The 25916-nt window shown below is 43.7% G+C and overlaps 1 protein-coding gene across 1 annotated transcript; it reads right to left on the bottom strand.

Moving 5' to 3' along the window:
* Positions 1 to 577: 577 nt before the first annotated feature.
* On the bottom strand, positions 578 to 12835 carry LOC144479242 (acidic mammalian chitinase-like). Its single transcript, XM_078197910.1, has 8 exons — positions 12744 to 12835; positions 10581 to 10746; positions 8035 to 8159; positions 5537 to 5660; positions 5265 to 5447; positions 3984 to 4100; positions 2852 to 2990; positions 578 to 786 (listed from the first exon to the last, which is right to left on the bottom strand). The coding sequence occupies exons 1-8, from the start codon at positions 12818 to 12820 to the stop codon at positions 578 to 580; spliced, it is 1140 nt and encodes a 379-aa protein (XP_078054036.1). The 5' UTR covers positions 12821 to 12835.
* Between the last annotated feature and the right edge of the window lie 13081 nt (positions 12836 to 25916).

Genomic DNA, 25916 nt, shown 5'->3' with positions numbered 1-25916 from the left:
CCACACTTCAAAAGTACTTCCCTGTCTGTAAAGCCCTTTGGGAGCAATGATGATTATGAAAGGTGCTACATACTCCTCATTTCTTGCCAAAGTGACAAAGAAACAAAATCAAGGGCAAGATGCTGAAAAAATGAGGAAAATGTGGAATAAGCTCCTGAGAAGGCAACGGAGGGAGATTCACTTGTGGATTTCAAAAGAGATTTGGAAGCAGCTGAAGGGGGAAGATAACCAGCAGGATTAAGCAGAAAGAGTGAGGAAAGGTCAGTTTGCAATAAACTGACATGGGGTCAACCAGCTTCCTTCTGTGCTGGAACCAGGACTCTCAGGAGGGCAGAAGGCAAACTAATTGGGGGTAGGGCCTGGGTGGGATTGTGGTCGGTGCAGACTCGATGGGCCGAATGGCCTCCTTCTGCACTGTAGGGTTTCTATGATTAATTGGACCTTGGTCTATTTTGTTTCACAATTCTGATATCCCCATGAAAATTGACAGCATTTGAATTTGGAAGTGAACCCAGTTCCTATATCGACCAGCCAACTTTGTTTGTTATATCAGTGGAGTCTATGTACCTCTTTTATTTCAAGCCCAGGTGCAGCATTTGCAGGAAGAATCAAAGACTAATCCGGTGTCACAGTATTCCACGTAGGTCCTTCCATCAACACATTGATAGTAGATGTTCTTATTCTTTGTGTCACTGTAGATACCACTTGATTTGCCAGTACAAAACTGGGGGTTACCAGGAATTGTCTTAGGCCCAGGAATGGTGGGAAGAGGAGGAGCCACACATCCTAGAGGGAAGCAAGTTTCATTAGAACCATAGAACCAATTAATTACTACACTGCAGAAAGGGGCTATTCAGTCCATTGACTCTCCGAAAGAATATCTTACCCAAGTCCACTTCCCTGTCCTATCCCCATAAACCCACACAGTTACTATGACCAATCCACCTCACCATCTTTGGACACTAAGGGGTAATTTAACATGGCCAGTCCACCTAGCCGGCTGTGAGAGGAAACAGAAACACCAAGGCCAGAATAGAACCTAGGTCCCTGGCGCTGTGAGGCAGCAGTGCAAGAGATACTGTACTCATTGAACATGAAACAGTCGGGAATTCTAATTCCTGACAAACCTCAGGCCTTCTGTGCATGATTCCACGAGGGAAAATGGCTGCACATGCACAGTTTGCTTCTTTTAGGTTCTTCAGTCTGAGGACTGGCACCTATGCAGAAGAAATAAAGATGTAGGGCCCTATTTTACCATTGTGGGGTAAAGTCGGGTGTGAGGCCATTAACGAGATCCGTGCCCGCGTCCGTGCAGATGGCCACTTTACCAAAACCTGGGAATGGCGGCGATCCGATTCGTGCCTGAAATGGGCGCAACGGCGATTTAAATGCATTTGCATGTATTTCAATTGAATTAATGAACTGCCCGCCCAACTTTATCAGCACTTCCCCCTTTACCCCTTTACCGCCGCGTTCGCCGATCCGGAATCACGCCAAAATGAACCTGCTGAATAAAAGTCTGAATCGAGTGCTTCAGCTGCTGAAGAGCGAGTTCAGAGCTTCCAACAGCTCTCTGACTCAGATCAGTGGTGGGGGGGAGGAGGGAAGCGGGTCAGATCATTCTCTGGTTTGAGGGGGGCTGGTCATAATGCCAAAATGCCTGAGACATAGCAGCAAAAGCAAATCTTCAATGGAGAGCTTGAGACTGGGTCGCACTCTAATGTTAGTCATAGGACGCACTACAAGGACACTAAGGACGGAATTTTCTGGCCGTGCTCACCCCAAGGCTGGAAACTCCCACCTGAGGTCAACGGACTTTTGCATGGTCTGTGTTCCACCCACTATGATCGCCGTGGGCAGTCATGATGGGAAAATTCCGCCCTAAATGTTTCATTTAAAGTAAAGTTTATTTATTAGTCACAAGTAGGCTTACATTAACACTGCAATGAAGTGACTGTAAAATCCCCCAGTCGCCACACTCCGGCACCTGTTCGGGTACACTGAGGGAGAATTTAGCACGGCCAATTCACCTGACCAGCACATCTTTCGGACTGTGGGAGGAAACTGGAGCACCCGAAGGAAACCCACGCTGACACGGGGAGAACGTGCAAACTCCACGCAGACAGTGACCCAAGTTGAGAATTGAACCCAGGTCCTTGGCACTGTTAGGCAGCAGTGCTAACCACTGTCCACCATGCGACCCTGTGTTTTGGTATAAGTTTTGGGGTTTTGCTCACCTATGACTGCTACACCTGGTGCAATCAAATCTAAAACCGGAGAGCCTCCTTTGAAAGCAAGCGCATTTCAGACGCAGAGAGAAACTGAACAGAGAGAAAATCTGAGGACAGCAACACATCCAAAACTCATTCATCTGCAGTATCTTGTCCTACTCACAGAGGAAATGTTTGGGTGCTGGTCAACCTTAGCAGTCACCTCTGCACCAACTGGAACTCTACCAAACACTCTAAATTATAAACATAGCCGTCTTCACCTCGCAGGATAAAACAACACTCCACTTAATGAGAACATTAATACACCCCCTTTCCAACCACCCCCCACAACCATTTCCCATTTCTTGCAGCACTAACTGCCATAACATTGGTATGTTTAAAGGTCCAGTCGTTCTGAGAAGCCAGGGTAAATGTAAGTTTGTAAGGTAGGTGGGTAGGCTCGGGGAGGGTACACTCAGTGGCAGGGAGAAGGGAGTGTGGTGAGTGGAAGAAGGTTGATGACTGGGAGGAAGTGGGCAGTGTGGGATTCAGGGGTGTAACCAAGAGATGGGGAGGGCAGGAAGGGGTGCTATAAAGCAACAACAAGTAGATGGTTGAGATCAGTCACCACAAGGAATTACCTTTATTAATGTCCAGAAGATCGTGTAGTTTACTGATGAGAGGATATTTTCCCTGGTGGCAGAAGGTGCCACTGAAATCATCCAGAGAAAGGGTCCACATCATTGCTCCTCCAATTTGACTTTCCTTCAACCACTTAATCTGGAATCCAATATCGGAAAGAACAAAAATGACCACTGTTAGCCTGAAGACTGCTCTTCAAATGTGTCCATAAAATCTGGAGCGTCTCAAATAAGAAAGGCAAAAACAGTCTAATTCTTACAAGCTGTGAATGAGAAAATACTAAGTTTGTTCTCATATTAACCAAAAACATTTATTCCCACTCAACTCCCATACAAAGCAACATTGATGTTACAATGGAGATCTGCATTTGTCCAATAGTAAATGAAACACTCTTCCAGCATTTATACTCCAATTATCAATTGCATGACTGCATTTTGAATTCTAAAGTCAGTCAGTTCTCCACAATCTGGCTCTGACTCTGTCCAAGACTGTAGTTTAGGCACAAAGTTTTAAGCTTATTTATTAGTGCCACAAGTAGGCTTACATTAACACTCTAATGAGGTTACTGTAAAAATCCACTAGTTGCAACACTCTGGCACCTGTTCGGGTACACTGAGGGAGAATTTAGCATGGCCAACGCACCTAACCAGCACGTCTTTCGAACTGTGGGAGGAAACCGGAGCACCCGGAGGAAACCCATACAGACACAAAGAGAATGAGCAGACTCTGCACAGACCATGACCCAAGCTGGGAATTGAAACTGGAGTTCCTGGCGTTGTGAGACAGCAGTGCTAGCTATTGTGCCACCATGCCGCCCACAAGTGGGAAGCTGAAAATAAGATGGGAATGTCCTGCAATATTGTCAGTTGAGGGAGTGGATCAGAAATACAAAGAGCAGCAATTTCAAATGTCATTATGCCTAGTTGTTCTAACAAATTAGAAAAAAAACATTGTTCATTTTCTAAACTTATTGAACATGTTCATGATTAAAATTAATGATTGGAAATCAAAATCATGACCACTAGTTCTTGGGTGTGTAGAACTATTAGGTGGAGCTATTGGGTTAGGCTCCTCATTGATCACATGTTTTCAGTGTCAGTCCTAAAACATATAGCAGTATGTATAGCAGACCTTGTCTTCAAAGCTTTGAGGATTATCGTATCCAACCCATTCATTTCCCTTATAGGCATAAGGAACCATCTGTGAAGCATCCCATTTTTCAGTCGCATCTTTTAAGAAGAGACAGACCTGTTAAAATAATGAGACATTAGGATGCAAACTTTGTACAAAAGTTGAAAATTGTGACTGGTTTCCAGTAATTTAAGTGCAGTTACGAACTACTTAAATGCATCAGCTCCTGTTAGATTTATTAAGCTTTTCTGGGTTTTCCTTATGGTAATGCACGATACATTCTCCTTTGAATGTAATGAATGAGTTGACTTTGGATGCTTGTCTAAAATGGTGGATATTGATTCAGGCATCTATCACACAGTTCTCTCAATTTTAGCAGGAGGTATGTAATTGGTGGATGAATTGATACACCTCATTTTAAAATGTCATCCAAAGTCAAAAATACTTTCTACTGCTGAAATTTAATCCAGATCCAAAATCCCAAACAATTCTAAGATTGCACAAGTTTTTAGTGTGGAGACTTTGTGGCGCAGTCGGTAACCTCTCTGCCACGAAACCAGAAAGTCTGGGTTCAAATACCACCCAGGACTTGATAGCCAAGGGAGTTGTGTTTATAACATAGCCAACAGGTTGAGTATCTACCTACAACATGTGCCAATGTTAAGAGTGGCCAGTCATGCTTAATGTGCACCCCTCAAGTTACAGCCTCTGTGGCCAAAACCAGCAACGGAAACAGTTATATTATCCGTTATTACTGGATGCAGGAAGAGAAAAGAATGAACAAACAAATTTTTACTGACATGTGTTCGACCAATTCCAACATGGCAAATTTCCAGTCTTCACCGTCCCATTCTGAGGGGGTACCCCAACTGAAGCCAGTAACTTTATGATGGAGAGGTGTCAAAGCAATTGGCACAAGAACAAACTTAGCTGGAGCCTCAGTTCTGGGTTTTTGCCCTAATCCAGTGGGGAATGAAATAAGAAACTGTTGGAAGTACTTGTTACAATCTGGCTCTGCCCTGGGTTCTGACAAATGGTCATTGGCCAGAAATGTGAACTCTGTTCCCTCGCTCTCTGTAGATGCTGCCTGACCTGCTGTGTACTTCCAGCATTTTCTGCTTTTATTTCAGATTTGGATCATCTGCAGTATTTTGGTTCTGTAAAAAGAAATCCACCCCAAATTCTAATCATTTAAATTGCCTGTCCCCCCATTCATAAATGGCAAAGTTCAAGATTTTCAAGGAACTTGGATATTCATCCTACTTGTAGCAGCATGTGTACCTCAAAGTAACCCAGGAAACCAGATTGCTGTGTATAATACCCAGCTGGTCCAGCACCATTTGCTGGGGCACCGGGAGCTGTGTTGGATGTGCTCAATCTGAATGTGTGACCGTAGCCGGCGAACCCAGCATTCAGTTTCTCTGCAGGAGCTCCATTATCCTTCCAGTATTTGATGGTCCCGGCCTGTGCAAAGATTGGTAATGTTAATATTTAGACTGCAAGCAATTCGGCCAGTTGTAAAATTGAAATATGGAGCATTCATGAATACGAACCATATTAAAGTAGCGGTTATTGCCTTTGGCATTGGGGAGTGCATAAAGAGGACTATTTTCCCCAGTGAACCTATTCCATGGACCATAGAAGTCGTATGTCATCACGTTGAAAAAGTCCAGAGTTCTGTAAAGGGAAGTAACTTTAAAATATCACAAACAAAATATATATTCAGTAAAATATGTATTTATTCTTTGTTTCATTCACGGTCTTCTCATCCTATAATCTAAAAATGAATTCATGGTCAGGGCTTTATGGGCCCTTCTGCTCAATAGGATATTACAGTCCCACATAACTGAATGAAGATCATACCACAGTGAGGCCATATACTCCTGGCCTCTTTGTTATCTTGTCCTATTTCTTCTTCTTTGAAGCAATGTTACAACCCCACAGTATAGGGGATGGCCCATCATCTAAATTATTCAGCAATAAAATAATGGAATATTTTGACAAGGATGACATTAATTCTGAACAAGCATACTGCTTTGTGACATAATTTCAGAGCTCGCCAAGGAAAGGAAAATAGCATAAGAATTTTTCTGGATAATCCAATAATATTTTCTGATTACATCAAGATCATTTACAAATTTTAATCTACACATTGAACGCAATGGCACAAACTACCATCAAACAGCAATATCTATGTTTAATTGTGGACTTGGTGCAACTTTCCAATTGTCCACCATAACTTCAGCAGCAGATCATTGAATGTGACACTTAGCATTTTCTGGCAATCGTTTACTGAAGTTACAGCAGAAGATCAGGAACATGGGCAGAAATTCCACACCACTACCTTTGAGAAAATAATGAATGATATATGGGGACTGAAATATGGCCGATACATTTTAGTTTTAATGAGTAAAATACTTTTAGGAATAAAGACCAGAAAATGTCTCTGCTGGTAAGGATTAGAGAGAAAAGAAAATTGAGAGCAACCATTGATCATACCCACAAAATATCAGATCAATGTGAATAATAGAGCAAATCTATTAGGAGAATTCATCTCGAGGCATTGTGATGTAAGTCAGGGAAAATAATGATGATATCGCACAGTGAAGCCAGTTCAGGAGAAAGACAGAAGGTTTGATTTTTTTTTAAATCATTCGTGGGACATGGGCGTCACTGGCTGGCCAGCATTGATTGCCCATCCCTAGTTGCCCTTGAGAAGGTGGTGGTGAGCCGCCATCTTGAATCACTGCAGTCCATGTTCTGTGGGTTGACCCACAATGCCGTTAGGGAGGGAATTGTCCTATCACAATTGAGATATAGATAGAATAGGAATGGCTTAAAGAAGAGCAGTCAGATAGATTATTGATTGTTGGGATATAAGTCTAATTTATTCCACATCCCTCACTGCCATTGTGATAGTGATGGTGAGATTCCAGATCTTCAGCATGACCTGAATACATTATTTTCATGGAGGATAGGCTGAGATGAGACATGTACAGGTTTTCAAAATAATGGAAGGAATAAATATGATGATAGAAAATCTATTATTTAACTTAGACAGTGCTAGAGGAAACAAACACATCCATGAGCCTTACAAATTAGAGCAAAGAAAAGCACAGAATATCATTAATATATGTATTGAGCCAATTGAAGGTGGTTGATTTTGAATGAACCGATCTTCCCTGTGTTGGTGAGTGACAATACAGTGCCTTTAAGAAATGTATTTTGAACACGTTTCTCTGCAGGAAGTGTTTGCAGTACCTGGGATTTTGTCGGCACCGCATTTTTTATAGCCAGTGTCTTTTACTGTTACTGAAGCAGCATAATTGATAATTATAATTGATATGGTTTTTTAATCTGAACTAATGTAGTGTTCTGTTGTTTTAGTGTTCCCCTGGGATTGCAGAGTAGAGTTTGATTTGGGATAATTGACAGGTCAGGTGATGTGACTGGGGACAGCTATTTTCATAGAACATTCCAGTTTTAGTTTAGAAGCTGCGAGAGATAGCAGTGTTTCTTCCCCTCTCTGAAGTCAGAGATTCTGTGGTCTGGGTGGCTGTTTTTGGAAGCTGCCAAAGACTGGATTTACCTCTGAGGTTTTGCTGTTTGGAGGATATATCCTTCTCTGAAAACTGCTTTCAGGTTCACTGTCCAGAAGTGTTAAATAGCTGGAAATCTGACATCATGTGAGGATACTTGTTTTTGTGCTAACTAATGCCGAAGAAGGGGGCATGTCTGTGGGATATTACTTTACACTGGAACAACAGAGATAACTAGCTGTTATGAGTTATACTGTGTCATGTTTAAGTCTTGTAATTGGTAAAAGTTATGCTCATTCTTTTTTGTTGTAGTTTAACTGTGTTCTTAAATAAATTTTGTTTGATAAAAGCTTCCTAGTGGGTCACTTGAATCATACCTGGAGTGAAACACCTCATGCTCACCAATGCCAAAATCAAATGTAAAAATTAGGGTCTAGGCTAACTTCACAAAACACCTTGGAGTTTCTGGCCTGGGTATTAACAGGTGCTATAAAATGGATGCCAATACTCACTTTCCCAGCTCAGGAATCTCATAGGCAGTTTGAATCTTGGATACTCCGGCTGCCACTGCAGCTGAAAGTAGCAGTCTTGGTTTCCCAATACTTTTTCCTTCTGCTTCAAAGGCTGCTACTAGTTCCTAAACATCAAAAATAAATTTTCGTTGGCCTAATTGACAGACTTACACAAAAAGGAGGCTTCAAATTTCGACCAAAGATGCATAAAATTCTTTGTTTATATCCATAGCCAAGCATAGCATGGTAATGTACTGAACACAGAGAGCTTTAGAGCTTTAGCTGAGTTAAAACAGAAGACAGACTGACAGCTGTTCAAGCAATTTTTTTCCATCACACTGAACCGGGGAGAAAATTCCACTGAAGTTCCTGCTCCTCAGCAATGTCCAGTGACTATCACTGTTAAATGTCTATTTGGGGACATCAGGTGAGGCCAAATACAGTTAGGCATGTTTCATAGTGAGTTTACATTTGGGTAACATGCAGTCCATATGCAGATACATTAGGCAGATACATTAAAGCTAGCAATGCGATCAAGGTGCTGGGAGAGTAAAGGACCCCAGAGTGAGTCAATGCCTTCTAAAGTGGAGGTGAAAAAATTTAGGATAAATATACCTTCCCTCGAAAATAAAGTGTTGTTGGGAGATTAATTAAAAGATAAAAAGAAACCTAATAACCATGGCTTTTTTATATTAGTTCATGGGGTGTGAGCATCGCTGGCTGGGCCAGCATTTCTTGCCCATCCCTGAGGGCATTTAAGAGTCAACCACATTGCTGTGGCTTTGGAGTTACATGTAGGCCAGACCAGGTAAGGGTGGCAGATTTCCTTCCCTAAAGGCCGTTAGGGAACCAGATGGGTTTTTACGAAAATCAACAATGGTTTCATGGTTATCATTAGATTTTCAATTCCAGCTTTGATTGAATTCGATTCGAACCCGCGTCCCCAGAGCATTACCCTGGGTCTCTGGGTTACTCATCCAATGATAATTCCACTACACCACCGCCTCCCTATATTAATGATTCAATGAACTGTTAGCAGAATCTCAGCAAATGGTGGATTGACGAGAAGGTTATTCATGTTCCCAAGTTTCTAACCCACAATAAGATAATCCACAACAATACTTTTCACTGTATACTAATACATGTGACAATAATAAATTAAATCAAAAATATTGTGTCAGTTTAACATTAAGATTTATTTGTTGCAGGTTCTTCTAAGATGACCAAAAATGTTACCACTAAATTGGCTTCCCACATTCGTACGAGGACATGTCATTGACATGAACACAGCCATGTGTTTAATTGATTTAGTGATATGGTGTAACACTTAGCTACAAATGACAAGCAAATTAATCTATCAGTAGAATTTAAGGTCGCTATTCTCCCATTGCGACCTGCAACTTTTCTGTCGGGTCGCGGTGGGAGACACGCGTCTCCAGCCTTGAACAGGGATTTGCGCATGTGCTGGGAATGCATGCACAACTCCCAGAGCCGGCGAATGGTCGCCGGCCAGACCACACTGGAAACCAGCGGGAAGGCAGGTAAGTCATTTAAATCTTTTCTGCATGTATTTTAAATATATATATTTGTCGATTATCAGGACCTTTCAGGTCCCGATTGAATTTCCCACCCTGCCAGGAGTACTTCATTCCAGCGGGGTTCAGGCTAGCTCCCCACGTTCAGGGAACTAGCAGGAAACACCGCCAGAATGAAGGGGGGGGGACAAACGGGCCCCCCCCAACCGGGGTCAGGCGGCGGGGGATGGTATCGCCTGGGCATGGACACCCTGGCATTGCCCAAGGGGCAAAGTGCCCATGCCCAGGGGACATCTTGGCACTGCCCAGTGGGCACCAGGCAGTGCCAAGGGGGTGGGGCCTGTGGGCAGGGCCTAGGTGTGATTGGTGGGGGGGGGGGTCCTGCTGCCATTCTGCATTGGGATCGGTCTGGGATGAAAGGAGGGCAGTGATTCAGGCAGGCTGGGGAAGGGGCAGGTGGTCTGCCGGGGGGGGGGGGTCCTGCCTCTGGGAGATTCTGACCCTGTGGGGGGGGGGGGGGGGGAGTGGATCAGCACTGCTGGGGGGTGGGGCCTGGGCATCGGGGCATTCTGGGCCGGGGGTGGTCAGGGCTGGCCGGGGAATTGCTGTGGGGGCCATGGGGGGGGGGGGGGGGGGGGGGGGGGGGGGGGCGACGGGGGGGGGGAACGGGGGGGGGGTGGGGGGACTGGAGGGGCAGCACTGCGGGGGTCCTGGGCTGACCAGCAATCGAGCTGGCCAGCAAATGGGAAGTTAACAGTTTGGGGCCACTGCGCATGCGCAGAGCTCCAGAACTGTCAAATTCTGGTGCGAATAGGCCCCGCCCCCTGGCTTTTAATGATATTCATGACTGGGACCTCTTCCGTGCACAGAGTGTGGCGATTCAGTTAAGATGCTGAACTGTCAGAACAGTCGGGATTTAGAACAGTTTTCCTGCCAAGTCAGCACCTATGGGAGAATCTGAAAGGTTTCTGAAAAATGTTAAAATGAGTAATGTGCCAGTTAGGTTCCTACCTGTGTTAAGACTGTGAAGAGATGCTTGTCTTGTGGGGGGCTACCTCTTGCCCCAGGATACTCCCAGTCAATGTCCAAACCGTCAAACCCATATTTGCGCAGGAAGGTAATTGCTGATTTTATGAATATTTGACGAGTTTCGGGTGTGGCAACCATAGCGCTGAATCTATAGAGAAAGTTAACACAAAATCAACATTGATAGGAAAACTGACAGTGAAACAACTGTAAAACCGAACTTGCGCAGTTCTCTTTGGGCCTCCAACACACATTGGTGATCCTTGCCAACATATGTTTGGAAGCAAGACAATATTTGTTCGTCAACTAGTCTTAATGAAAATTTTTTTTAAAATGCTTCACGAAACCAACAATCTTTCAATCTTACTTTCGACTTCCAAAGTTCCAGCCTCCAACAGACAGCAGCGTTTTAAGGTTTTCATTCCTGTTGTGAACAAAATAAGTAGTTGAATTAAAAAAGAAAATAGATGAGGGAATAAAACACATTTCAATACAGTTCAAATAATTACTGAAATTACTCCAAAATATCACAGTCCTAGGGCTCAGTTCTCCCGAAACATTTCTAAGCGTGGTATCTGGTGGGGAAATGTGGTGTGATTCTTCTCAGATGGATCAGCAGAATCCTGATCACAATCCACATTTGTTTAGGAGGTGAGTGATTTATGCTGTTAAAGAGATGTGCGAGACCTAAAGACGTCAGCAAGATCAGCTTCTCAGAGATTGGGGCGCCCTCTTTAAAGGACGTCGCAACCCCCACAGAGAAGGGTAACAGCCCCAACCCTTGACAACAAAGGAGAAACCTCCCCCACCACTAAATGTTCAAATCGTCCCACCCTCATCCTCTCCCCCTGACACCACGCAGATATCAGGTTGACCTGAAACCTCAATCCTTGGTTGGCATCAGGACTTTTGGGTATCACGCACCAACCCCCAATCCCTCATTCACTGGCATCAGCCACCCCCCCCCCCCCCCCCCCCATCCCCACCCACCCATGAGAGACATGTTGGTATGGTAAAGGCCCCACCTCCTTCATGCCCCCCCTTTAGACCCTCCTTTCAGGCCACACTCATTGGGCAGTGCCAACCTATCCCAACCTATCCCACCCTGACAGTTCCAACCTATGCCAAGGGGCAGTGCTAGGGCACTATCCAGCCATGATACTGACCACCTGGGGGCTACAAAACCTTCTGAACCCTCAATGTGGTCATCACACCTATCCAGAGAATTCAACAATGGCTGCAAGAATGTCCTCATCGAGAAATCCTTGGACTTTGATGTCTGGTTTGTGCTGGCTGTTTGTATTGGTTTAAACCAGCCGCCAGTAAAGGCATGTTGTTCAAGCACAATAGTTAGAAACAAATACCCTTTTTAAAAATGAGCTCAGACTGAACACCTGTATTTTCTAGGAAGCACTTAATAGTTGAAAAAAATTCCCCTGAAAAAAATCGAGCTCAGACTAAACAGCTGTGCTTTTGTGGAAGCAATTCAGAGTTACCAGAACGCGGAGGGCTATATAAATGAACAATGATAATCCCACATTCGAAAGAGACAGGAGCTGTCATTCAAGGCAGTTGCAAAAGTTAATGGGCATGAAATGGAATGTGAGAAAAGTACTTTAAAGTTTTTAAAAGCTACAGAGTGAAGACTAGCCCCTGCAACTTCACAGATCTTTGAAACTGAGATGCTGAAAGATATTTTGAAGCTTTTAAAAGCGACAGAGATAATATTAGCCTCGTGATCCCTAACCCAGGGGAGATCCCTGATCTGAAACCCTCCAGCCCTGCCTGAGCTGCCCCCAACCCTCAGATCTCTTGAAGGATACCCTTCTGCACCCTGGCCATGGATGTTTTGTCCATGGGCACCCTGGAGGTGAGTGCTGAGTGATGTATTCACCTCATTCCTCCCCTTTGGAGTCCATCAAAGCTGACCCACACTTTTCCTCACCCATTATATTCTTAGTCCCCCTACAAGACTGACTAGGACCACGTGGACTGCTGGTCCTGTTAGAGCGAAAATGAAAACAGGAACTTAAAAAAATAAGGAAGTTATAAAATTTGGGAATTGAAGCATAGATCTCTTTTAAAAGGCTCAATAATTGATTAGAACAAGACTTTTGAATTCAGGAATTTGTTACCAGTATACAGTACCTGGTTTTAAGAGCATTAAATAATTTGTAAAGAGTCACATCATTCCATCCATAGGTGCTAACTTCATTGTTCTTCATGACGGCAAAAGCATAGATCAGGTGAGTACACATGCAAGGAGGGATGTTATCTGGAGCGTACTTTGCCGCTCCTGGTCTGTACTGGGCCCAGTTTGCAAAATAACATGTTAGTCTGTAGGTAGAGCCTGTCCATGAGATAAAATGGAAATCAGGGACGGTGCTTAGACTCATCACATTCAATTGTAAAACAGCTTGAAATTATGCAGAGACTTACCCAGTTGCAGACACGCCAACAAGACCACTGCTGTAATAAAGCATATAGGAGAAGTGTTATGTAGTTATGAGCAAATGAGGATTGGAGGTTCAAAGGTTACAGCAGTATTTTAGCTCAAGTTGTCAAGTTTACATTTTGAGTTCAACACATTATTGTATTGTTGACATATTAACATTTGCAGCACGGTTATACTGATGACTGAATTTTCTGACTGCTATTTGGTGAGTAATTACCACAAGAGATAAGTGCACAAAGACTTAATGCATTTGCTTCAAATACGTCTATCCACTATCTCAGCAAAAGTATATCACACTGTATTGTTATTTCTTCATACAAGCACGTTACGACATTCCATCGCTGGTATTCATTTGAGGACGATTGATTGATAAAGTATTTTTGAATGAAGTAACGTTATTGTGCAAATAGGACGAAAGTTATGTGGTCTGAGCCTTAAATATTATCACCACGCGCAGCCTTCCAATAAATGTCAAAGTGAGACATGGCAGGAACGGATCGAGTGCTGAAAGACCAGTTGGTCCACTGGGCTAGCTTCTTTAGGTTGATCTATTCGCCCCAATCTCTGGAGTCAAGATTTCAAGAGAATTTCCCCCTAATCTTAGCAATTACCAAACAAAAACTCTTGAGATATTAATCTAGCAGGGCAAACTCGATGTGCATTTACATAGGGCTTTTAATGTAACAGGAGCAATTGTCAAACAAAATATTGAAACTGAGTCACATAAGGAGATATTCAGATAGGTGAGCAAAACAGGTAGGATTTAGGTAGTGTCCAGAAGAAGGAGAGAATGGTAGAGCGATGAGGAAGCTTAGGGACAGAATTCCAAGGCCTAAGTCGTGGTATGGACACAATGGTGCTATGACTAAGGGTAGAATTCTCCAGACCTCCTGTGGTGGGTTTTTCCGTAGTGGAGATGGCTCGCCATCGGCTGCCTGTGGGATGGGATGATCCCACCAAAGTCAATGCCAACTTACATTCTTCACCCGTATCATTGCGGTTGACTTTAGCAGAAGATGCCATTGGCAGGAATGTTTGGCGAATTCTACCCTAATGGCAGTATTTTGAGGCCCTGTGCACCACAGGGACTAGACAATCACTTCGTAAGTCAACAGAATATTGGCTGGGCTGCCGGATTACCCATGGTGGGTCCCATCATGACGTGGTTGGGATATCTTGGCCATAAAAATGCGAACGTGCAAGAGGCCAGATTTGGAGGTTTGCAGAGATGTTAGAGGGTTGTAGAGTTCAAGAAGATATAGAACATAGAACATAGAACATTACAGCGCAGTACAGGCCCTTCGACCCTCGATGTTGCGCCGACCAGTGAAACCAATCTAAAGCCCATCTAACCTACACTATTCCAATATCATCCATATGTTTATCCAATGACCATTTAAATGCCCTTAATGTTGACGAATCCACTACTGTTGCAGGCAGGACATTCCACGCCCTTACTACTCTCTGAGTAAAGAACCTACCTCTGACATCTGTCCTATATATATCACCCCTCAATTTAAAGCTATGTCCCCTCGTGCTAGCTATCACCATCCGAGGAAAAAGGCTCTCACTATCCACCCTATCTAATCCTCTGATCATCTTGCATGCCTCTATTAAGTCACCTCTTAACCTTCTTCTCTCTAACGAAAACAACCTCAAGTCCCTCAGCCTTTCCTCATAAGACCTTCCCACCATACCAGGCAACATCCTAGTAAATCTCCTCTGCACCCTTTCCAATGCTTCCACATCCTTCCTATAATGCGGCGACCATTAAGGGTTATGTGGAGCAGGCGGGTAAGTGGAACTGAACCCACTATCAGATCAGCCATGATCTTATTGAATGGCGGAGCAGGCTTGAGGGGCTAGATGGCCTATTCCTGCTCCTATTTCTTATGTTCTTATGACCAAAACTGTACGCAATACTCCAAATGAGGCCGCACCAGAGTTTTGTACAGCTGTAACATGACTTCCTGGCTCCAAAACTCAATCCTTCTACCAATAAAAGCTAACACTCCGTGCGCCTTCTTAACAACCCTATCAACCTGGGTGCCAACTTTCAGGGATCTATGCACATCGACACCGAGATCTCTCTGTTCATCCACACTACCAAGTATCTTGCCATTCGCCCAGTACTCTGTAATCCTGTAACTCCTGTTATGGCATATTAAACAAACTCTAGAATCTGAATTCATATGTGCTATCATTACAGAATAGCTAGAACAAAAAGCAAAATACTGTGGATGTTGGGAATTAGAAATAAAAACAAAAATGCTGGAAATACTCTGCAGGGTCGACAGCATTGGTGGAGAGAAACACTTAACAATGATAACCGTTCATCAGAATTGAAGATCGATAGAAATGTAACAGTTTTAAAGCCAATGGGAAGGGGCAGCGAGTAATGAAGGGAAGGTCTGTGATAGGGTGGAGGGCAGCAGAGATGAAACAAAAGCTTTCATGATGCAACATTGTGCTGTAATAGATGTAGCACAAAAACACATGTTCACAATGGCAGATATTTAAGATGTTTAAAAATTAGGGAATATATTACATCAAATTTCAGTTGCAATTTTAACAACTTACATTTAGATAGAGCCTCAAATGTAGTTTACAAGTCGGGATGTCTTATTGCAGTTCTACAGGACCTTGGTGAGACCACACGTAGCGTACTGCGTGCAGTTTTTGTCTCCCTACCCAAGAAAGAATATACTTGCTATGGAGGGAGTGCAGTGAAGGTTCAATAGGCGATTACTGGGGTGGGCAGAACTTTCTTATGAGGAGAACTTGGTTCGACTGGACCTGTATTCCTTAGAGCAGAGGTTCCCAAACTTTTTTCACTGGGCCGCACTTTCGGAATAAAACTTTGCTCGCGCCACACCAAATTTTTTATTGATAAGAAATACATTCAAAAACAAAAAAAAACAACTCCTGGCAGTACTTGATTCATAACATAGAACACAACTACTTTATAATATGATCATGGGACATCCAGAAAGTATAAAACAATGCAGCTACATAAAAACATGATTCATTCCCAAAATATACTTATTGACAAGCCTCTTACATATGTAACCTTAAGTATACAAACTCAATGAGAGGTGTAAGCTTGTTTTTGTCGGGTAATCTCATTTATATTTGGTCTAATTTGAGACAAACTCTCATCTCCTCATCAACACAAAGAAGCCTTTCTCTTTTCGGGTTTTTGATATTTGTCAGAGCTGAAAATCCCTGTTCACAACAATATGTCGTGAAGAACTGTGGAAGAATAGCTAATGCTCTTGGAGATGCGTGGAAACTGTTTCTGGTTGTATATCCAAAAAGAGTCCAGTGGCATGCTCCTGTGTTTCATTTTCAAGGTGCGATCACTCGAAATGCAGGCCATTTCCTCCTCCTCATCCAATGTCAGACCTGAACAGCTGGAATTCGCAAAGGGGTCTCTAACCCAGTTGAATTTACCGGGAAGTAATGATCAATCTTTTCTACCAGTAATAGAAAGAAACCCTACAGTACAGAAAGAGGCCATTCGGCCCATCGAGTCTGCACCGACCACAATCCCACCCAGGCCCTACCCCCACATCCCTACATATTTACCCACTAATCCCTCTAACCTACGCATCTCAGGACACTAAGGGCAATTTTTAGTGTGGCCAATCAACCTAACCCGCATATCTTTGGACTGTGGGAGGAAACCGGAGCACCCGGAGGAAACCCACGCAGACACGAGGAGATATTTACATATATGTAAGGACGAGGCCATGGAATGATTTGAGTACAAGGGTGGGAATTTATAATTGGTTGTTGCCAGATGATGAGCTAAAGCAGGCCAGTGAGCACAATTGTGATTGGTGAACAGGACTTGGTGTAAGTTCGGATACAGAGAGTTTGTGAGGAACTCGTGTTTCTGAAGGACAGAAGAACTTTGGAATTATAAATCGAGAGGTAATAAAGAGCACGAATGAGGGTTTCAGAGCAGATAAGCAACCTAATATGTATAACACAGCATCATCCCATTTCATGGAAATGACAAATGACAAAAGGTGAAATTTTTACTTATGAATTTGTTTACAAGGACACTAATTTGTCAAAAGGCAATCCTTTCAGTTAAATACATGGAAACTAAATCCCAGATGATTGCAGTTCACAGAAATCATTTTACCTTCTAACTGTTTAAACCTTTTATTCTGTGTAGAATCCACGCTTCCTCTGCACAAAGTGGTACTTGAATTAATTTCATTGTAATGAAAGGAAAGGAGTCTTCACCTTGTTCTATGTCGGATTTAATTTCTGAAATTTTTGTAAAATTTCTAAAGAATGAAATATATTTACATGAAAAAGCAAACTCACCAGTCCAAAGTTTGGCCATTTTGCAGCAAGTGTATTGCTGGAGCACTGATTCACATTAATATACTGAGCTTATCACTATTTATCAATAATGGTACTGAGAGCTGTATATCTTTGAAAAAAATAACTCGGCTTGCCTTTGATGTTTCGAATGAAAGATAAGCAAACTTTAGTGTTTGCCGTCATAGTTGTATTGTGAGCCTAATCTTGAATAACATCTTTGGTTCCAGCTAGAACATTGTCACCTGCACTTATATTTGGACTAGAAGTGATTCTCTGAGGCCTAGATGCATGTGAATGTTCTGATGAAATCTGTAGAAAGAAGTCACCAAATTGAAGTTGAGAAGGTGTGCAGGACAACATGGATAAAGGAAATGAAAACAATTGCTTTTTTTTAATTCATCCATGGAAGATGAGCATTGCCAACTGCCCAGCATTTATTGCCCATCCCTAGTTGCCCTTGGAGGGCAGTTGAGAGTCAACCACATTGGTGAGGCTCTGGATTCACGTGTGGGTCAGATCAGGTAAGGGTGGCAGATTTCCTTCCCTAAAGGTCATTAGTGAACCAAATGGTATTTTTCTGACAATCGACAATGGTGTCATGGTCATCAGTAGATTCTTAATTCCAGGTATTTTTTATTGAGTTCCAATTCCACCATCTGCCATGGCGGGATTCGAACCCGGGTCCCCAAAACATTATCTGAGTTTCTGGATTAATGGTCTAGCGATAATACCACTAGGCCATTGCCTCCCCCTGCTTGGAAAATGGCAGATATTTAAAGGACTAAGACCTCACGCTGTGGGCTAGATTGTCTGATCTTGTTTGCCCCGCCCCTGCTGCCAGCAGGAACGGTGAATTTGGCGCTCAGCCAAAACTCCATTCACTGCAGTGGCACCAGAGAATCCCAGTCACGCATGAGGTCAAAGGTTTCCAGCATGCATCAATTTTCATAAAATATATCGAGGGATGTGCATACTGCTATCTGAAAATTTCAAACTCGACAAAGACATAAAATGGCTCAATCTATGTCTATCAGTGACTGCCATCAAAAGAAGCTGCTTGGCAGTATAGGGGAAACTGGCACATTATTTATGCGAAGAGCCATTCCTGGCCACCTATTGACCGCACAGACCAAATTGAAAGAGAGCTACACAAAGGCCATCCACATTTCATAACCCAGGCTGGGCAATAGAAGTCTGCTTGTCTGCTAAGACAAAGGGTCCTGCAACCTTCCTCGCAATTCATAATTGTTGAGGTATTTAACAATCTCTGGAAGCCAGACGAAGGATACACGTCCTTTTTCAAAGACAGTGCAGAGAGGTGCAGCCACGTGACATGGGCCTTTGACTGTGGAACCAGTAATATTGCTTTGCTGAGCTGCAAAGTCAGTCTGCCATTTTGCCATGTGACTGGCAGCATCACATATAACAATCTGGTCCAGGTCAGCCCACTTAGCCCCATCAATACTACTTCTGTTGGACATTCTGTACCATTGCATACCAGATTGATTCATCTCTGCATGTGTACCTCATTGGGCAAAGCTACTGGAAAGAATTATTAAGCGCTGGTTTTCGGATTACTGACCTCCATGAAGGAACAGCTCATTGGACTTTGAGTCTGGACTTTGGAACACACGTAAAATAATATTTATTATCTCTGTGGTCTCTGCAGTGGAAATCTTTCTTTTCTCCATCCCTCTTTGACTGTGACCCTCCTCCTGCACTTCGAACATATGGAAATAAACTAGCCCTTTGAGTTTATCCTATCTTGAATTTGCTGTAGGATTATTAGTAAAAATTGGATCGCACAAAACCGTGGGGCTGAGAAATACATTTTCATTTATAAAAGGAGAAAGCAAATCAAAAACACATTTCTATTTTTGGATAGCCATGATGTGGAGATGCCAGCGTTGGACTGAGGTGGGCACAGTAAGAAGTCTCACAACACCAGGTTAAAGTCCAACAGGCGTATTTGGTATCAGGAGCTTTCGGAGCACTGCTCCTTCATCAGGTGAGTGATGACCTGTGTTGTGAGACTTCTTATTTTGGGATAGGTGGTGAGGGGAGGAATTAGTGCTGTTTATATTAAAACTCTCCTGTTCATAACACAAGTGACCACGTGACGAGCACAATGTTGGAGACAAGTGGTGCCAACGTATTATAGAATCATGAGGGATAGTTTCAAGAGAGCAGTAAACAATATGTAAAAAAGCACCCTAATTTTTTGGATTATGGCCATGCTCCAAAATATAAGCACTTAACTTGTGACAAAAGTACCATCTTAGATGACTGGGTATTTGCGAATTGGCTTCTATGGAAAAGAAAAGTTATTTTTTAGTCACAAGTAAGGCTTACATTAACATTGCAATGACATTACTGCGAAATTCCCCTTGTCGCCACAGTCCGGTGGCGCCTGTTCAGGTCAATGCACCTAACCAGCACATCTTTCAGAGTGCGGGAGGAAACCGGAGCATCCGAAGGAAACCCTCGCAGACACGGGGAGAACGTGCAAACTCCACACAGACAGTGACCCAAGCCAGGAATCGAACCCAGGTGCCTGTCGCTGTGAAGCAGCAGTGCTAGCCACTGTGTCAGTGTTAAGTAAGCATTGATATGGTATGCTAGTTATGGACCAGTCTGTGTACCAACAAACACCAATTAAAGATGGGCACAAGGTTATCTTGGCAAACCTGTTCAAGAATTTAGAGGTGGGAAATGGGAAAATATCCTGGCAAAGTACTCTATTGGAATGAATTTGGTGTTTCAAATTGCCATGCCAAAAGGGCACCATTTTATTCCAATACTGGGCTCAAGATCAAAGATGTGCGGGTTAGGTTGATTGGCCATGCTAAATTGACCCTAGTGTCAGGGGGATTAGCAAGGTAAGTGGGTGGGGTTACAGGAATAGGGCCTGAGTGGGATTGTGGTCGGTAGACCCAATGGGCCGAATGGCCTCCCTCTGTACTGTAGGGATTCTATGATTCTAATGTTTCTAAGAAGGGTTGAAGCTGCCAAACAAACATCAAGTAGATGGCATTGGAGTCTTGGGGTAGCCAATCTGCTGAAGCTTGAGACAAGTAAGATGAGGTCAGTTAAACATGAGGTGGACCAGACAAACAGAAACAAAATAACGCATGAGACAGCTGATCAAAAATGGATTGGAAGCGAGGGGAAGAGTGGGGGTTTGAGAAAAGATACAGTCAGCAGGAGAAAGGCATAATCCCAGAAATAAAGGGAAATAGAAAGAGCTGACAAAAGTTTTAGGTGAACAACAGTGGCTTAAAGTAATAAATTATTTTAGTGCAAGTTGCTTTTAGTTGCTCTGGCGGTCGAGCTTCTGTTCACAAGAATTGCGATTTAAATCACATTCTAGAACCTGAGTATATGATCTAGGCTGACATGTCAGTGCAATGCTGAAGGGATTCTGCATTGTGGGATGTTGAACTAAGGACCTATGTCTTTGTTCAGGTGAATAATGAAAATTCCACTTGAAGAATGAGTTCTTCCAGTGTCTTAGCCAATATTCATTCTTCTACTAACATCACCAGAAAAAAAATTTACCTGATCATTCATCTTACTTGCAATTTGTGGGATTTTCATATAGATTGGCTACAACACAAGTCAAATTTAGTGATTCCACTTCAAAAGCAATGGATTGTCTATAGACATGCTTGATATTGAAAATAACTTAATGTATTTACTGATTACAAACTGTTGGGTTTTACAACACAAGCTGCCAAGATGGGCACAGAGAGTCAGGTGACTGTTGTCATTTCTGCACAGACACTGAATTACCTCAAGTCTCTGGGAAGTTCTTAATTAAATGACCATGGATAGGGTGCAATCCATAGAACCATAGAAAATTACAGCTCAGAAACAGGCTTTTTGGCCCTTCTTGTCTGTGCCGAACCATTTTTTGCCTAGTCCCACTGACCTGCACTTGGACCATATCCCTCCACACCCCTCTCACCCATGAACCCATCCAAGTTTTTCTTAAATGTTAAAAGAGACCCCTTTTAACACTTTATCACTTTACCACTTTATCCGGCAGCTCATTCCACACTCCCACCACTCTCTGCGTGAAGATAGACCTTTAAACTTTTCTCCTTTCACCCTTAACCCATGCCCTCTGGTTTTTTTCTCCCCTAGCCTCAGTGGAAAAAGCCTGCTTGCATTCACTCTATCTATACGCATCAAAATCTTATACACCTCTATCAAATCTCCCCTCATTCTTCTACGCTCCAGGGAATAAAGTCCCAACCTATTCAATCTCTCTCTGTAACTCATCTTCTCAAGTCCCGGCAACATCCTTGTGAACCTTCTCTGCACTCTTTCAACCTTATTTACATCCTTCCTGTAACTAGGTGACCAAAACTGTACACAATACTCTAAATTCGGCCTCACCAATGCCTTATATAACCTTACCATAACACTCCAACTTTTATACTTGATACTCCGATTTATAAAGGCCAATGTACCAAAGGCACTCTTTATGACCCGATCCACCTGTGAAGTCAAATTTAGGGAATTCTGTACCTGTATTCCCAGATCCCTCTGTTCAACTTCACTCTTCAGAGTCCTACCATTTACCCTGTACGTTCTACTTTGGTTTGTCCTTTCAAAGTGCAATATCTCACACTTGTCTGTGTTAAATTCCATTTGCCATTTTTCAGCCCATTTTTCTAGTTGGTCCAAATCCCTCTGCAAGCTTTGAAAACCTTCCTCACTGTCCACTACACCTCCAATCTTTGTATCATCAGCAAATTTGCTGATCCAATTTACCACATTATCATCCAGATCATTGATATAGATGACAAACAACAATGGACCCAACACCGATCCTTGCGGCACACCACCTCAGAGAAGCAATCCTCCAGAACCACTCTCTGGCTTCTTCCATTTAGCCAGTGTCTAATCCAATTTACTACCTCCCCATGTATACCCAGCGACTGAACCTTCCTAACTAACCTCCTATGAGGGACCTTGTCAAAGGCCTTGCTGAAATCCAGGTAGACAACATCCACTGCCTTCCCTTCATCCACTTTCCTGGTAACTTCCTCGAAAAACTCTAATAGATTGGTCAAACATGACCTACCACGCACAAAGCCATGTTGACTCTCCCTAATAAGTCCCTGTCTATCCAAATATTTGTAGATCCTATCCCTTATCACACCTTCCAATAACTTGCCCACCACCGACGTCAAACTTACTGGCCTAAAATTTCCCGGATTTCTTTTGGAACCTTTTTTAAACAACGGAACAACATGAACCACCCTCCAATCATCCGGCACCTCCCCTGTGAATACTGACATTTTAAATATGTCTGCCAGGGCCCCTGCAAGTTCAACAGTAGCTTCCCTCAAGGTCCGTGGGAATACCCTGTCCGGTCCTGGGGATTTATCCACTCTGATTTGTCTCAAGACAGCAAGCACCTCCTCCCCTTTAATCTGTAAAGGTTCCATGACCTCCCTACCTGTTTGCCCTATTTCCGTAGACTCCATGCCCATTTCCTCAGTAAATACGGATGCAAAAAAACCATTTAGTGTCTCCCCCAATCCCTTGAATTAATATACTGGAGATGAAACCACTTGAGGAATTTATACAAGATTGTCTGTGCATTTATCAAAAGTCAAAATTCACGGACTGGCAGATGCATTGGATGGGATTTTCCAACCGTGTTAGCCCCAAGGCCGGAAAATCCCACCCCAGGTCAATGGACCTTTGTATGGTCCACGTCCCGCCCGCTACAATTCCCGTGGTGGGCGGGGCGAGAAAATTCTATCCTTTGGGCCTGATTGTATCATCGCTTTGTGCCCCTTTTTGTGCGCAAAAACTTGGCAAAGTTAGCCGTGAAGCGAGTAGCGCAATCCACGCCTGCCTCCGCGCCAGTTCCTCCTTTACTAAGGCTCGAAAATGGCCGCGATCAGAATCATGCCCGAAATGGGTGCAACGGCCATTTAAATGCATTTGCATGCATTTAAATTGACTCAATGGGCGGCACGCCCAACTTTACCGGCACTTCCCCCTTTCCCACCGCGTTCGTCCATCCAGAATCGGCGCAAAACAAACATGTTCCACAAAAGTCCAATTCAGGCTCTCCAGTTAGTGAGAAGGTAGGTGCCTCGTGTCTGACGGCTCTCTGCTTGAGATTGGTGGGGGGCAGGGGGGTCCACTGCCACTCTGCCTGAGATCGGTGGAGGGACAGGGGGATCTGCTGCCACTCTGCCTGAGATCAGTGGAGGGGAAGGGGGGTTCACTGCCACTCTGCCTGAGATCAGTGGGGGGGAAAGGGGGGAGTCCGCTGCCACTCAGATTGAAATCAGTGGAGAGGAAGGGGGGAACGCTGCCACTCTGCCTGAGATCAGTCAGGGGGAAGGGGGGGGGGCGGTCTGCTGTCACTCTGCCTGAGATCAATGGGGGGGGACGGGATTCCGCTACCACTCTGCCTGAGATCGGTGGGGAGGAAGGGGGAGGGGCCCGCGATTGGTCTGGGTGGCAGGCATGAGGGGGATAAGGAGGTCAGTAATGTTGTGGGGGTGGGGCAATGTCTGTGGGGCCCAGGGGGAGGCATATTACCCGGCCAGGGAGGGATGTGGCAGGGGAGCCGCATTCTATCATTTTGTTTCTGCGCATGCACAGTTGGAGGCGCCGATCGGAGCTGCACGGTTTGGGCGCGTTAAGCCCCGCCCACAGGCTTGTGCAGCGCGATTCGGAATCACTGAAACTTTTGCAGGCAGAGTGCGTATGGGGGCGCCTGAGAACGGGTCTAGAACTTGGATCTGAAACACTCCCAGTTTCAAGTCCACCCAGCACTTAGAATCAAAATGGTAAAAAGGGCCTATTTGCTTAAAGCTCACTTCTCAGCAAAGAGAGATGCAGAGAAACCAGTTTCTCATAACCTGCTGTGAACAGCCACTGCTCATTGTGTAACAATGGCTTCTAAATTTGAATCATTTGTGTATAAAATAGAGGTATTGGCCACGTGGACACAGGATCAAAACTGATTTCTGATAACAAATCTTCGTCGTCCAAGAAGCGAGAGACAATCTATAATCATAGAATTCCTACAGTGCAGAAGGAGGTCATCCAACCCACCAAGCCTACTCCAACAGCAATCCCACCCAGGCCCTATCCCCTTAACCCCACGTATTTACCCTGCTAGTCCTCCTGAAACTAAGGGGCAATTTTAGCTTGGACAATCAACCTAACCCGCACATCTTTGGAATGTGGAAGGAAACCAGATTACCTGGAGGAAACCCACTCAGACATGGGGAGAATGTGTAAACTCCACACAAACGGTGACCCGAGGCTGGAATTGAACCTGGGTCCCTGGCACTGTGAGGCAGCAGTGCTGACCACTCTGCCGCCCCAATCTATCATATGCCAAGTGATTCAGTTTGCTACAAATGGAAAACAAATTTAAAACAAAGAGAAAGAAAGGGTGTTTCAGTGATAGGCAATGGTGTGTAATGGTTAAAGCCACTGGACTAGTAATACAAAGGTGTGGGCTAATGCTCTAGAACATGGATTCAAATCCCACTGTGGCTGCTAGCAGAATTTAAATTGAGTAAATGAATGCAAATTGTAACCATGAAACCATTATTGATTGTCATGTAAACCAATATGTTTTGTTGATGTTCTTGATGCTCCCATGTGTGCGTGGGTTTCCTCTGGGTGCGCCAGTTTCTTACCACAGTCCAAAGATGTGCAGGTTAGGTGGATTGACCATGCTAAATTGCCCCTTTGTGCCCTAAAATGTGTAGATTAGGGGGATTAGTGGGCTAAATACATGGAGTTATGGGATAGGGCCATGGTAAGATGCTGTGTTGGAGGGTCAGTGTAGTCTCGATGGGTCAAATGATGTGCTTCTGCACCGTAGGGATTCTATGCTGTCGAGGGAGCTTCAGTGAGTTCCCACAGTGCATCTTGTAGATGGTCTACACTGCTGCTCCTGCTACCTCTCGGTACTCTTACAGGAAGTATCCACCACAATGCTGTGATTGCCCCATCCAGTTGTAATGGGTGTCAATTACATTTCATTTCAATACATTTCATTGTTTCAGGAGTTCTGTTAGGATTAATACAGAATGACTTTTTCTAATTGGCAGCAGACAATCAGCCACAATGTGTAATAGATTGATAAAAAAAAGAAAGGTTCAAATGGGTGCTACAGCATTCCCACTTTCTGGGTTAAAAGTATCTGATTTGACCTTCTGAGGTTACAGATTAGTTTAGAGATGGCCCTGAGCTGTAAGTGTGGGTGTTTGTACTAATTCAGCCCACCATATTGTTTAAGCAAATTGAATGCCTTCTATAAAAGAGATCAGCTCTTATAGAATAATAGTCTCTGGAAATCAATGCTAACACATTGCAGAAAATATTGCAGATAAATGAACAGTTAATAATTTTACATGCAGTCTAATCTAGAATGCAAGCAAACAAATCTGCTATCCACATGTTTACATAAAAGAGCTTTGATTTTGACTGCAAATATGTGATGTATGCCACCTGAATCTTGGAAAAGGTTA

Source organism: Mustelus asterias, chromosome 25, assembly GCF_964213995.1.
Source record: "Mustelus asterias chromosome 25, sMusAst1.hap1.1, whole genome shotgun sequence".
Lineage (NCBI taxonomy): Eukaryota > Metazoa > Chordata > Chondrichthyes > Carcharhiniformes > Triakidae > Mustelus > Mustelus asterias.
Note: the sequence above shows the minus strand (reverse complement) of the source record. Positions and strands in the feature narration are given on the sequence as shown.